A 15,322-nucleotide genomic window follows, 5' to 3' on the forward strand; every position below is an offset into this window, starting at 1 on the left:
ACCAGCAGTCTCTTGACAGAAGGATTTAAGAAGCAGTGCTCTTAGTTTAGTATAGTGTGCACAAGCGTTCCGTCTAATTGGCAGCTTCAGAAAAGGGAAGGATTTGTGTCATATAAGCAGTGAGTTTTAGTATCAATCTTTGTCAGTCAGAACATCAGTAGGGTTTTCTGTTCCTCCATAGCACCATCACCACAGAACATACTTTGTCACTATAATCATTCATCAGAGCGAGTACATTGGTCTTTAATTTATCGATGTATTTATTTAAAGCGTGAACGATTGAACGGCACAGGAGGAACGATCAATTAAAACCACTAGGGAACTTAACAGAACGTGAGGCAGAACGCAGCGCAGTGTCGTTAAGCAACTGTAATCGTTCCTGCCAATTAACACGTCCAATTAAACCACTAATCGAGTTTCAGTGTGATGTGTGGGAGACGTCTTATTCAAGAGTGTGTGTTTACGAAAAATGTGTAACCACGTATTAACACTAAGGTCTATCGCTGGCAGTGTATAACCACTAATAATGCAGTGTTCATTCAGTGTTGCAGTGGTTTGCTTAGAAGCAGCATCAATTTCACTCGCCTGGACTTTTTTTTTTCATATTCAGCAAGAGATGTAAAGGACAATAGTGTAAGGTAAAATTTTGTGTCATTTGTTGAGTAGGTGACAAACGAATATTACACAATATGGAAAAAGAGTCTTGGGGCACCTGACTTTTCCAGTCTCATGTCAAGGCATGTGATTTGTATAGAATGCCTTTGATTGCAGTAGCAGGTTATTTCCCGTCACTTGAAATAGGACAGGGGTTTTTAATCTTTTCTTACAAAGGGCTGGTGTGGGTGCAGGTTTTCAGTTTGGATATATATATATATATATATATGCAATATGGAATGGGATGTTTATAAAAGCACATAGGAATCGTATGATCAGGTGTCGACAAACGTTTGTTCATGAAGTGTTTATGTAGATGAATTCAAAACTCATGTATCAATGAAATCATAACCTGAGAGAATTTTACTAGTCAATTCTTTTAGTTTTGAATATACATATACACGCTTCAAGTGCAAGCAATTCTGCAGCGTCGGGTTTTATTCTACCCCCCCGGTTACTTTGTGAGAGCATGCAAAGGAACGTTAGGGTGACACTTAAGCGGAGTGTGTAGCTTCCTTTGTGTGTCTGTGTCCAGCCCACCCTTGCATCTCTGTCTCATTTTGTCTCATGTCCTATGTTGTACAGCTGGCTGGCTTATTTATTTATTTTTTCAAACCACCACTCATCACCCCTCGATTTAAACAAGGGGGACATTCTCCATTCAAAGCCAGTATTATAATTTAATGGTGGGTTTTCCTTTCTTTGTTAGACCACTTTCTTTTAAAGAGTGGAGGGGACTGCACTTTAATCCAACAGTTCATTGAGTGCCAGCGTGAGTACACAGCATTCTTTCCACTGCCTTTCTACAGCCACGCTAATGAAAAGTCTTACTAATGAACTTCCAAGCCATCGAGGAGAATTTGTTCTTAGTTAAGAAGGAAACAGCACAACACTGTTTTCTTCAACACGTCTGCAGGGTTTAGAATCGCTTCAGCTGTAGGTTTTGTCCTGCTCTTTGTGTGCTGTCTGAGTGGTTTTACATAATATGGCTTTAAAAAAAAAAAAAAAAAAAATGTATGTAATAGTATTTTTATTTATTAGATTTTTTTTAATGAACACGGCTTTGTAGTTCATGTTTATCCCACTATCTTTTGCATTTAAGAGTCTAGCCGTTATATTCGCCGAATAAATGTGTTAGTATACTACAGTATGCATAATGATGTAAGGTGATGAGGAGAGCAGCTTCATACAGACTTCACACACACACACAAACATCTATATTGTATATTGAATAAGAAATATGCGATTGCCTCCAGCAGTCCCTGCGATTCTCACATTCCCTCATCGTCGTAATTCCTTCACATGGACTGCGCAGCAAATCGGCCTTGCATGTCACTTATCATCTCACTTCTCACCGACTTTGGTTTCACTTTTACTGTGGGCTCCCTTCCCCTTCCACGTGCATGCCCTCAAGGTGTAACAAGCATCGCTTTCAATCTGCTACACGCCACGCATATCAAATCCGTATACACCAGGTCGCCTTTATATTTCGCTATTCGACGGGATTCATAGATCCGTTACAGTCAAACGTGTCATTGCTCACTGTTTAAGTCAGTTGGACACAGTTTTGAACACCCGGTCATGCGTTTCTCTCTTCTTATAATAGCCGTGAAGCAGCTGAAAGGAGCCGTGGATTCCTCCATCCGCAAGCTCTCCAACTTTGACGGTAAGCGAATAATTCGTACACAAATCGAGTTGTATTTCGGCTTTATTTAATCACAGCCTCATTCAAAGCATGTTATTAATACATTGCCGTAAATATTCTGTTTAACATTTTAGAGGTCATAGATGCCCATCTTCAGAACAACCAGACTGCAGATGATGACAGTTTCACCAGTCCAGAGAAACTAAAAGGTATTTCTTTTGTGTTTCTGGATGTTTTACATTGAGGCTCATTGAAACTATGGTTAAATATAGCTAGAGGGTTTTTTTTTTTTTTTTTTTTTTTGTTAATCAGATTATTCCAAATTATACATGCATCAACCAGCCAATAAAACGTGTATCCTTTGATGCATTAATGCGAACAATAAGAGTATATTTTTAATTTGACCTTTGTATAGCGTCCGGACTTTTACTAAACAGTCGGGAGTTGACGAGTAGCGCTCGATGCAACCGTGTGACAGAACAGGACATGTGTTGATCATTCCAGAGTGTCTAGATCAGAGATGGCCAAACTAGGGCCAATGTTGCTCTGCGGTGGCTCGATTTGTCTCGCCATGCCATAATTGAGAAGAAAGGAAAAGCAACTAAAGCAGATTATTTATATTTTAGCCAGCAAGTCACATTTTTATTCAGCAAAACATTATATCAAACGTGAAATTTAATATTATATACTAGTGAATAGTAGACAATGAATATAAGTGAATTTGAATCAGCCCAAAACTTAAAGGAGAAGAAAAAAGAAGAACAAGATTCATGTTTCCTATTAGAGGTCACTGATAATAAAAGCTTATACCCTCAATAGCTGGAATTGGCATTGAACCCTATTGTACTATAATTTTACGAAAGAGCATTAATTAATTCGATTACAGAATAATTATTTTTATTTATTTATAAACGAGTATATCTTATAAAGTCATAAATTTTTGGTCCTTGATTGGAAAAAGTTTGTCCGTCTCTGGTCTGGATCATTTGTTTTGTGTGATGATTCGTACTCGTTTATTCATACGGAGCTCATATACAAAACGTGTAATGTGATTAACGTTCAATCGTTGATGAACGCCACTGGATATCGTCCGAGTGTAGTATTTCATAGGAATGATTTCGAACTCGGCATTTATCTTGCTATGCTCTTGTCCCTGGGCAACTAGAAGGGAGAGGAAAAAAACAGTAGCCTCGGGACCAAATGTGCATATTCTAGGCCTCTATCTAACTTTCAGTTCCTTGCGAAGATGCAGTGGGTTTCTGGTACGAGTCTATTTGTTCATATCGAACTCATTTTGCTTAATGATAAATGACTCGACCATATAATGAATAAGATCTTCATCGTATGGTGGAACAGAACATCTGACAGCTCTGGAATTGTTTGCATGGAGGCTTTCGAAAAGAGCGTTTACAAAACCTTATACTCTCAGGTCTGTCTGCGAGTCAACTAGTCTAAAAAAGCCGTTACTGCTGGGGTTAGAACCTGCAAACCAGGGTGTGGGTATAGAGTATACAGCAGTCTATGTTTACATTGGTGTAAATCACCCAAGGTTTGTGTGAGGGTTGTGTCTTTTTCACTGTCCTGGAGGTTTTTATTCCTTATGATTAGAAGCCCAGATTGTGAATTTCACATTAGAATGGTGGATCAGCAGCCAAAAATCACTGCCCCTCACCACCATGTTATTAGGTCATCGTTTTTCTTGCGGTGCTTAATTACAACGGAAATATCTTTAACACGTCCCACACAAAAAAGGGTAACGTTTTTTTTTTTTTGCTCCGCTGTTAAAGTTTGTTCTCCTGCCCCAGCACGAGTCATTGTCCAAATCGGGTTTTCAGGCATGACTCAGAGGCGATCTGGACCGATCCCTAAACAAAAGCTCCAACTATTTTAGAATGCAACAGTATCCCCCCCGTCTGAAAGCTCAGCTTGGATGTATGACCATGTGTGGTGAATAACTCTCAGGAGTCAGAACAGTCAACCCCTAGAGGTGTTTGTCCTCTCAAAGAACCGTTTTCCGAGCTGATCCCACACTTCACGTAGGAGATTAGATTGTTTAGATCGTTATAAATTGTGAAGATAAGCCCATCGCCAAGCCGAAGACGCGCAGTCGAGATTTCTGCTTTAAACTATTTGAACTTGTTGGTTTTTGTCTCCACCCCTTTGCGTCTAAGTGGTGTCTTCCAACCTGCCCACAGAAAATCAGATCGACGCTAAAGAGTCCGATATGTCAGACACTCTGAGCCCCAGCAAGGACAGGAGCAGTGACGATACTTCAGGTATAGTTTTGTTTTCGATTTCTTTGTAAAAAATTTGATGTATATTTTTAATGGATTTTTATTTTTTTTTTATCTTTTTCTTTACAATTTTTTTTTCTTCAGTACTTAAATGTGTACCTTTATGACATGCTGCTTAGACCAAAAATATATCCTTTTTTTTTTTAATTATTATTAGACGGACAAATGGACGAACAGGAGCTGAATGAGCCCCAAAACAGGGTTGCCCTGATTAAAGGTATTCTCCCTTATATACTTTTCCTTCACCCCCTTTAATTAGAATTGTACATTAATAATGTTAGCTGGTTATTTCATCATATTCTGGACTATTTGATCCTGTTGATGCTATTTGAGTTCACAGGAATGCAGTACAACAGTTAGTCTAACGTTACTCTTGACACCTGTATATGGTCTGGAGCACTCGTTTGAAAGTCATCAGTATGCTCAGGTTGTTCTCACATTAAAAGTTTAATACGTGTAGAGAGGGAGAGCATTAGGAGTTCTCCTGTACAGAACCTTCGTGCTCTCCTGTCTGATGTCCCACTTTTCGCTTCAGTGAATCTCTCAGCAGTGGCGCCTCAGGAATGTAAACCAATTAGAGCACAGTTAGGCAGGAATGGCCTGCGGGGAGCAGAGGGGTCACGTACATGGATTACTTGAGAAAACAAAGGTCAAAATAGCAACTATAAAATACATTGTGTGTGTGTGTGTGTGTGTGTGTCTGAATCCTTGTTTGGTCTTTATTTGTTAGGTTTTATTTGTTATTTTGCCACATGTAGAATGAAAAGAGTGAAGTTTCACCGCAGAAGCAAACTGTTGTTGACATTATTGATTTTCTTCACAACAGGATTTGGTGGTAATATCAGATTGAAAAACTCCACGTCATGAAGCATTGAAATGGGTGTTTTTTTTTTAATTAAGCATTTTTATTAGTAGAAAATTCCCCAATATTTCCATCCTGTCAGAATCCAGTGTCCATGAAACAATTTTCCGGACTGTAATACTTCAACCCCTTTGATAAATTAGTTTTTAGGAATTTTATTAAAAAAATTTTATTTAGTTTAATACTTGTATAAACTTTTATAAAACTTCTACCCAATTGAGAAACTTTTTATTTATTTATTTTTTTTAAAGAATCTTGAAGATCTTCAGTTTTATACTTGTATAACTAAACCTGGATTATTCCATGAACATGAAGTTGTTAAGAAGAAAAATAAAAATCCATTTTAGACATTGTTTATCCATCACTCACATTCACCCACTTGGGATTGAAAAGCTTCACTTTATACCCCACCTTCCCTCACCAGAGTACCAAAGTACAGCCTCGCTTCTTTAGTCATTTCAAATAGATCTGTCGAGTTCGGAGATTTGACATCGCTCCAGCTCCAGTATGACTGGGCAGATTTCTACCCCATGCTTAAAAGGTTCCTCATTCCTCTGTTCCCTGTTTAAATCTGTGTGTATTCTTGTATCTATGCTGCAGAGGAATTTAACACGTGACTCTCTCCGCATAGCACAGAGTCACTAAACAGCGTCCACCTGCTCTACAATTACCCTAATAAGAACAACCGTGTGTGTGTGTGTGTGTGTGTGTGTGTGTGTGTGTGTGTGTGTGTGTGTGTGTGTGTGTTCTGGTTACCATATTTAGAGATAAGAATCATCATCGTCTATTTTGATCATTTTTCTTTCTTTCTTTCTTTCTTTCTTTCTTTCTTTCTTTCTTTCTTTCTTTCTTTCTTTCTTTCTTTCTTTCTTTCTTTCTTTCTTTCTTTCTTTCTTTCTTTCTTTCTTTCTTTCTTTCTTTCTTTCACAGTAGTTCTATAACCTACAAAAGCCCCAATTGTCAACTTTAGAGCAAAATGCATTGTTTTAGATCTTTTATTTTATTATTTATTTCTGTTATAGCAGAGTACAGAAGGGTTCAGGCTACAGACTGCCACCATCTCACACAGATTAAATAAAAATAAAATAAAAAAAGAGAGGGAGAACTTTCTAGTTTGAACACTGGGTGTCGCTATAATGCGCTGTTGAATCCAGTCCATTGAGTTTTTGTTTTCACTTAGAAATTTGCTTTTGGTAAAACAAGCTTCCAGTTGCACTTTTTTTTAATATAAAAGATAAAGAAAATGAAAAAACTAAGATAGATAGATAGATAGATAGATAGATAGATAGATAGATAGATAGATAGATAGATATACGAAATACAAATATAATACATGTGCACATTTTGTTTTTTTTTTGTTTTTTTTATTATTCCACAGATAAATGTAAATAAATAATAAGTGGCATTTAAGAGGGAAAAAACTTTTTTGTGCCTGGCTGCCCTGGTGTTCGGTGCTAGACAGCTTCTTCTTATTCTTCCTCTTATGGCTGCTCTCTTTAGGGGTTGTTATTTCATGGGTGTGTATATATATAATATAAACATGGATATGTTGTCGTGTGCAAGTTTGAGCCACTAGGACAATAAAATGGGACAATTACCCAATGAATATTCTCTCTATAAACGGTACACATTTCATTCTGGTCATTTAAATACACATTTATTCAGAGTGTTCCATCTGCACCCTCTCTTAATACTCGCATTTTAGATATGGCGTCATTCTCTCTCTTTTTTTTACGGTCTGTTCATGAGCTCCTAACTATTTTTGGCAGGTCGGAAAAGGCTTGCAGCCATGCAAAATGTTTTGCAGATGATAAGGCGGTGTTGAGATCACCAACTTTTTCCTGTCGTTTCAGTACGCCGCTCATCTGTTTACACTGAGTTCATGCGCTTTTAATGGGAGTTTGATAACAGCCACAGGCTCTGGTGAACATGCTGCGAGACACAGGGGAGGAAGTGGCCTTTCAGAGCCTCGTTGTGTTCCTGAACTCGCTGACTGACACAATAACAGGCAGAGCGGAGGGGTGTGAGACACTGACACATGAAAAGCCTGGTAATTTATGTGCAGCTGGAGTTCGGGTTCAGGCCAGATATCCAGAATTCTAGAGAGGAGGAGGCGGTTAGTGGAGTTCTCTGTATATGGTGAAGAGCGAAAGCTGGCCAGTCTATAAAAATGATCTCTTATTGTCTTATAAAAAGTGACCTGGGGGGTCGCCATGTTACCGGTTTAGCTTGCAGGGTTCCTACGCTTTTTGGAAAAGTATGAGAAAAGTTTTTGACACAGAGGCTAATCCAGATACATTTGCATGTTCCACATCCACACTTCGGAAAGCGTTTTCAAAAAGCTACATTTACATTTAACTTAATAAGCGGTGTCTCAGTGTGGACAGAAGTCCAAATTGGAGAGAGAAATTGAAAACGTATTCGTCTGCACATGGTAAAAGGCGTTTTATCGTGAAGTTTATCGTGAAGTCGCTGCCCAAAGATCGGCGCTAGACTGGATCTGCACAGCTGTGATTGGTCGTTACGTTGTGAGGTAGCAGTTGCCATGACAGTACAGCGCCCCCAACTGTGCAGCTAAACACATTGGGGAATAAAATCATTCAGGAATGGCATTTAATATAATGCTGAAGTGTTTGGTTTAATAAGTATAATTTATCAGTATAATACTAACACAATGAAACCGATGAGCCTCTCCTGCCAGCAAGTATCAGTCTTGGGTGTGGACTCTGCCAAGTACTCGAGCCAAACTGCAGTGGTGTTTATTTTTAGCTCTAGTATCTACACCGGGGTGGTGATGACCCGTGAATAGAAACAACAGCAGCAAAATAAGCTTACATTAGCATTGAGAGCGTGCAGGCTGACTGCGCTCGTAACTGAAATGCTACAGTGCGAGTGTGACACAGTTCAAGCGAATGTCCTGTTGCTGTTGAGCAAGCGATGTGTCACCAACAGTGTTTCATATGAACTTGTGTGATGGATGAACTTGGACTTTAGTGGTTGAAGATAACACTAAACACACATTTCTGTTCTACTTTTCCTGATATTTATTGAAGCTTTTGTGTTGCACGAGTGAAGAGAAAAAAGCTAACACAATCACTATTTTGTTTTTGTCTACTTTAAATAAAAAAAAAATGTGGTCATATCAATTCATAAATATATCTATAGAATTAATACGTTATTAATAATAATTGATGATAAATATAACGCTCTCCATGCAGCATGCAGTCTCGTGTGTTTAAAAAAATAAAAATAAAAGCCAGCATGCAACAGCAGTGATTCACCTCTAGAGGCCTCTCTAGTTCTGACAGCAGACCTTGCTGGTTGCTTCACCAACAGATGGAAGCCGGTATGGATTTTTTTGACGATAGTTCTTACAATCAACTATTAGTGCCGATTAATCGGCAAAACCGATGAATCGGTCGACCTCTGATCATTACTTACCATGTTTCACGAAAATGGTTTGAGACGAAATGGAATAATAGGAACCTACTCCCCAATCAACATTAAATATAACTATACTTGCATGTCCCACCACCCCATCATTGATTTAGTTCCTCTAACCCCATGCTCTCTTTGGGTTTGTATTACTTTCTTATGCAGTGGTATTTCATAATATCAATACGGTGGTCTTTCAAGTATTTTTGCTATCCAAAAAATAATAATTTTTTGTACCATGAATCATCTATTCCTGCTTCAGAGCAACTAGACCGAGCCGTTATAACATCGCAATGACATCTAGTCTCAGTTTTATACGCTCCTATCGAGTAGAACCCCTGTGCACTTAAGATGGAGCCGGCGATTACTCATATAGCCTATAGATCACATCTTGCCTTCTCATTTAGTCTATGGCAGAAGATCAGAGCAGAGAAGTGTCTCTCGCCTCGTCTCTCAGCTTTGAGAACGTGCCCCGTAAAAACCTCGAAAACCCCTAGCTCGACCGACGTCTGACACAATGCCAAAACGCTTCGGGCTAAAATCGGAGTATGACCTCAGCCTTGACATCTGTACTGACGCAAGTGATATCCACTGGTTTATGAAGAATCTGAGGTTTTTTGCCGAAGCCTGTCATTTCCAGAGCGCATGTGGGGTTCACAAGGAAGGGCCTCTACTTGGGGAGAAAAGTCGGAAAAAAACGAGAGAAGTGGCGAGAAAATCTCGCCAGCGTGCCCACAAGCACTTAAGCTTATAGCCTGCTTCTGGAACGGTTATACAGTGGGTTTGGCCTGCCACCAGTGCAATTCTCTATGGAACACACTGTTATCCATGTGATGGAGAAATATGCTGAAGAAAGAGGTTTAAGGAAATGTACAAGATTTCAGGTGCTCTGATGTGCGGCTGAGATTTTGGTGAACGATCCAAATTCACACCCTAAATAACACTGCAGGTGCTCATTATCTCAATGTTCAGCAATAGAGGGATTTGGTTAGAAGTGACGTGAGGGTGGTTTATTTCTGGGTCTGGATGCAGTCTGGATGAATGGAGAAGTCTGAATAAATGAGTAAATTGTTCTCTTTCAGTGCTGAAACATTAGTGATTAGTTCATGACTGTAAATAAGGTACATCAGTTCCATCCTTTGTACTGTTTATGATTAGAGTCATGAACTCTGAACAAATAAAACACGTGTAATCTGAAAAGGAGTTTTTTCTTTAATATTCATTAGAACAGTCAGAAAAATCATTAGAAACTGTTTAAAGTATTTTATTCGGGACTGTAGTTGTAGACTGATGAGCAGTTTTCAGTAAAATAACGTGTCTGTGATCGTCCACAGAAGAAACCCTACAGAAAACAGACGCTGGTTCATGTTTAAAATTTGTAGCTGTAGAATGAAGTGAAATTATTTTCCACCGTGTTCTTAAATTTGTTTAGACAGAATGCGTCCAGTCCATGGGTTGAAAATAGGATTTCAAATTTGCAGGGATTTTCAAGACTGGAAACGAAACTGAATTACAAAAATATGACCATAAATGTATGTTAAAAACTTCCTTGTGCGGTGTGTGAACTACTGTACAACAAAATTATACTAGAAATCAAAGTCAAAAATGTCTTTAGTTTGTATGCATGGAGGCAAAATGTTTGTTTGTATATGATCCAGTTCATATACATTTCCCCAAATTCTTTTATTAATTCCAATCAATTCCTGTAAACTCCAATAAATTCCTGTCAATTTTCAAACTTGGAATATTTCCAAAATTCCACAGATGAACTTCCCTTGGAAATTTTCCCTGAGCTGAAAATGTTTTCATTTTCAAATGTTTTGTTAAGTACCTTCAGTTGCATGATCGCTCCATCTGCTATTTCTTCCACCGTCATTGGTTGTTTATCATATCTTCATCACATCGTACATAACTGCAATGTTTACATGTCATTCTCTTTTGTGTACTCTTGTATAGATGAGCTGCAGAGGGCCAATCTGGAGGCTGGAGACACGGAGCAGGTCATCCACAAGCTGCATAGCGAGCTGCTGGAGGCACAGGAGCTCGCCAACACTGGCAAGCAGAAATGTCTTGAGCTACAAGGTACCTTCCAGCAAAGCAATTACAAAATTTCGAGTATATTTTGTGTAGTATAAAGCATTTTTAATTGCTCTTGGGTGGCTTATTCGCCATTTATACAGGTTGTGTTTTTCCCCCCTAAACATACAGAAAACTACAAATGTCTGGATGCCATACATTTCCAAGCTTATAAAAATACGCATCCATTGATCCTCTGTGTTAAGGAGAGTCGTAATGTAGATACTATTTGTGCCCGTTTTTAGTCGTCTCTTGGGCATTAAATCATGTAAAACTATTTATTCTATGCAGTTTATTTTTATAGTTTAAAACCACTTGCCTCGGGGGACTTTAAGTCATCTGAAGGAAGTCTTACGCTCATCGAGCCAGACCTTTCAGTTTGTTCCAATAGTCGTCTAACATGCGTGTTTTTAAATGATTTAAATAGCTAAACTTTACTTCACTTGATTGGTTTGGCTGATTTTTAGATGAACATCTGAATAAAATAACTTGCTTTCTGAACCTTTCTTTCAGCTCTGCTGGAAGAGGAACGGAGAACCAACCGGCAGCAGACTGAGGAATCATCTAAACAAATCCAGTACCTGCAGAGTAAGTGTAAAATTAAAGGTGTACATTTTGACACTGCAAATAGTTGCAGAAGCTTTTATCAAAAGATCAGATGCGTTTATGATAAAAAAAAAAAATAATAAAAAAAAAGTTTTTAACAGCTAACCTGCGTCCCCCTGTAGGTCAGCTCGCCAAGTTGCAGTCCGACATGGAGGCCTTGCGCGAGCAGAGAGAGAACACCATCTCCAACGCGCGGGAGGAACTCTACAGCGCCCAGGAGGAGGTGCTCGTGCTCCGCCACGCCATGGAAGCGGCCACGGCGGAGAGAGAGCGCGACATCGCCGCCCTGCAGGGAGAACTCACCGCTGTCACGGCCGAACTGGACAGGTGGAGAAAAGCGGCATCCAACTACGAGCTGGAGATCAGCACCCTGCAGGAGAACTTTAAGCTGCAGAGCCAGCACCAGGAGCGAGCTTTGCAGCTTCAAGGTAATCGAACATGCTCATGGAAGCGCACGCCATAGAAATGCACATAGGATGATTTTCTTTACTCAGACAGTCATTTAAAGAATTGCTTTGAAGGTCTGGTCATACCGAGGTGTCCACATAAAGTGGGAATTGTAAATTTTATACTCGCAGTCCGCCACTTAATACATTCCAGAGGAGATTGTAACGATGCTCCACACATAAAAACACGGAAACACATGCGCACCTGTTCGGTATGAATACGTGTAACGTTACACCCCTACACGTTATACATGTCTATAGCACATATTTCTGGGATCTTAGAGGCATCTGCTCAATATTTCTGCTGTAATGCTGTAATGCCATGATTAATAAAAAAAACAGCATTATTTACAATCCAAACCTAACAAAATGCAGAGCTTGACTCTCAGGGGAACGGCCTGGGTCAAACACGGGCGCACAGACAGGCATACATTTGCATCACAGGCAAAGTATTGAGCTTTTTTTCTTTCCCACAAATCTGTTTCCACAACGTAAGCTGACAGTTCGCTCACACCTGGTATCTATTTGGACTCCGTTGAGGGATTCCATCCATCTCTCTGTCTCCATTTATCCATCCATCTCTCTGTCTCCATGTATCCATCCATCTCTCTGTCTCCATTTATCCATCCATCTCTCTGTCTCCATGTATCCATCCATCTCTCTGTCTCCATTTATCCATCCATCTCTCTGTCTCCATGTATCCATCCATCTCTCTGTCTCCATTTATCCATCCATCTCTCTGTCTCCATTTATCCATCCATCTCTCTGTCTCCATTTATCCATCCATCTCTCTGTCTCCATGTGTCCATCCATCTCTCTGTCTCCATTTATCCATCCATCTCTCTGTCTCCATTCATCCATCCATCTATCCATCTCTCTGTCTCCATTTATCCATCCATCTCTCTGTCTCCATTCATCCATCCATCTATCCATCTCTCTGTCTCCATTTATCCATCCATCTCTCTGTCTCCATTCATCCATCCATCCATCCATCTCTCTGTCTCCATTTATCCATCCATCCATCCATCTCTCTGTCTCCATTTATCCATCCATCTCTCTGTCTCCATGTATCCATCCATCTCTCTGTCTCCATTTATCCATCCATCTCTCTGTCTCCATGTATCCATCCATCTCTCTGTCTCCATTCATCCATCCATCTATCCATCTCTCTGTCTCCATTTATCCATCCATCTATCCATCTCTCTGTCTCCATTTATCCATCCATCTATCCATCTCTCTGTCTCCATTTATCCATCCATCTATCCATCTCTCTGTCTCCATTCATCCATCCATCTCTCTGTCTCCATTCATCCATCCATCTCTCTGTCTCCATTCATCCATCCATCTCTCTGTCTCCATTCATCCATCCATCTCTCTGTCTCCATTCATCCATCCATCTCTCTGTCTCCATTCATCCATCCATCTCTCTGTCTCCATTCATCCATCCATCTCTCTGTCTCCATTCATTCATCCATCCATCCATCTCTGTCTCCATTCATCCATCCATCTCGCTCCGTCTCCATCCCTTCATCCCAAATGTGTAGCAACTAATTGCTAGAAAGTGCTCTTAATTTAAATTTTGCACACATCATTGGGTGATAATCACTGCAATAGAGCTTGTAAGTGATATTTAAAGTCACTATCGTGTCCGTAGCCATTTGGTGTTGTATTAAATGATCTTACACGGTGACTAATCAAGACTAGTTCAGCTCCAAGCATTGAAGCGGATTTATTCTAATAAAAGAAATTGTAGTGTAACGAACCCCTTTTTTTTGTTGTTCTGTACAGATGAGCTGGAGAAGTTGCAGGTCGAGTGCTCGACCCTGCATAAAGAATGTGAGTCTCTTCGCTCGGAGAAAGTAACCCTGCTGGAGAAACTGCACAGGTTGGAGGTGGAGCTCAGCAGGTGTGTGTGTGTGTGTGTGTGTGTGTGTGCGTGTGTCAATCTATTTTTGAAAAATGTCGCACACAGAGTGGATTCTGTTGACCGTGTGCTCTTACACATGATCCCCTTGAGATATTTTTATGCCTATTTTTTTTAAACGCCTTTGTTTTGTGCAGCTCCAGAGAACAGAGCGCCACTCTGAGCAGCAACCTAAACGCTCTGGAGAGGAGCCAGGGTGACCTGGAGAACAAACTGGGTTCCATACAGAACCAGCACCAGCAGGACGCCAGCAGACTGAAGGTGGAGCTCGCCCAGGCCGAGAACCGCACCAAGAACCTGCAGAAAGAGGTGCTGCATGATTATTATTTGTAGCGAATTGTAAGAATAGACTACTGGTATTGATGAATGGGTTATATCTCTTTTTCTCACTCACTCACATTCTCTCTGTGAAGTATGAGGACACTCAGAACCAGCTGTCTGACCTGCGGCAGAGGTATGAGCAGACCGAGCAGGAGAAACGCTCCATTAATGACGAGCTGGAGCAGTGCAAGGTCAATCTGAAGCTGCTGCAGGAGCAGGGCAAGAATGTGAGTACGCACACATTATACAGAAGATCTCAGTGCAGCACACATGGGCTGATATGGCAGATATGCGGCCCAGTTTGATCACCCAGATGATTAGTGGCATGGCATCGATAATGGCATTAGTAGGAAAGTTTTAAACGAATGCACATATGAGAGCGGTTACAGAAGGTGATAGAACCGAATAGACTGAAGCAATAAAGCCGCTCTTTCATTACACTATAAATCACACGTTATTTATAAATATTAATATGCGAGTCGGTCAGGGTGGATTTTCCCAGTTAACAGTGCAGCTTTTATTTAGGTCAGTGCAATTATTACTTGGACAACTGATTTGCGGTTCTTTAATGGACCGATTTTCACCGTCATTAAATTAACCGTTGCGGCTGTTGTCACGGCAATACAGCCCCTGACATCACTGCTTTTTGGTTCCATTCCTGACACGTTCTGATCATTCACTCATTTGGGGGAAAAGAAAAAAACAAACACAACAACAAAAAAATAAATAAAAACACTGGGTAATTTTGGTTAACACACCTTTTTTTTTTTTTTTTTTTACTAGCAACACATTTCTTGTCTGTGCATAAGTATATGTTAGAAAGTCTCCCTGGAGCCTGCAAAGCTGTTAATTTAGATGAGCATGACTCTCTTTTATAGACGTGTTCTCACACAATAAGTGTCCGATAGAAAATGAAAAACCTCCCTTTTTCTGAAAGCATATTTCAGCACCGTGCTGATTTCCCAGGGTGCGAAGCTCCACCTGTGATGGCAGCTAATTAGACTCAGGCTCTCGGGAGCTTTTCTCGTCTCGCTGAAGTCGACACAAAGTTGGCATCTT

The 15,322-nt window shown here is 40.1% G+C and overlaps 1 protein-coding gene across 6 annotated transcripts in view; it reads left to right on the plus strand.

Moving 5' to 3' along the window:
• slmapa (sarcolemma associated protein a) overlaps positions 1-15,322 on the plus strand; it is a 65,816-nt gene that overhangs the window by 44,176 nt on the left and 6,318 nt on the right. For 4 of the 6 annotated variants that reach the window (XM_083534441.1, XM_083534442.1, XM_083534445.1 and 1 more), the window contains 11 exons: positions 1,364-1,426; positions 2,261-2,320; positions 2,434-2,508; positions 4,495-4,575; positions 4,751-4,810; positions 10,847-10,972; positions 11,480-11,554; positions 11,695-12,000; positions 13,807-13,924; positions 14,080-14,251; positions 14,356-14,490. In XM_083534441.1, coding sequence (XP_083390567.1) covers positions 1,364-1,426; positions 2,261-2,320; positions 2,434-2,508; positions 4,495-4,575; positions 4,751-4,810; positions 10,847-10,972; positions 11,480-11,554; positions 11,695-12,000; positions 13,807-13,924; positions 14,080-14,251; positions 14,356-14,490 — 1,271 coding nt within the window. The remainder of the gene's footprint in view (positions 1-1,363; positions 1,427-2,260; positions 2,321-2,433; positions 2,509-4,494; positions 4,576-4,750; positions 4,811-10,846; positions 10,973-11,479; positions 11,555-11,694; positions 12,001-13,806; positions 13,925-14,079; positions 14,252-14,355; positions 14,491-15,322) is intronic. The other 2 variants (XM_083534444.1, XM_083534443.1) reach the window with 1 other exon arrangement.

This window comes from Silurus aristotelis (genome assembly GCF_946808225.1).
Source record: "Silurus aristotelis genome assembly, chromosome: 28".
Lineage (NCBI taxonomy): Eukaryota > Metazoa > Chordata > Actinopteri > Siluriformes > Siluridae > Silurus > Silurus aristotelis.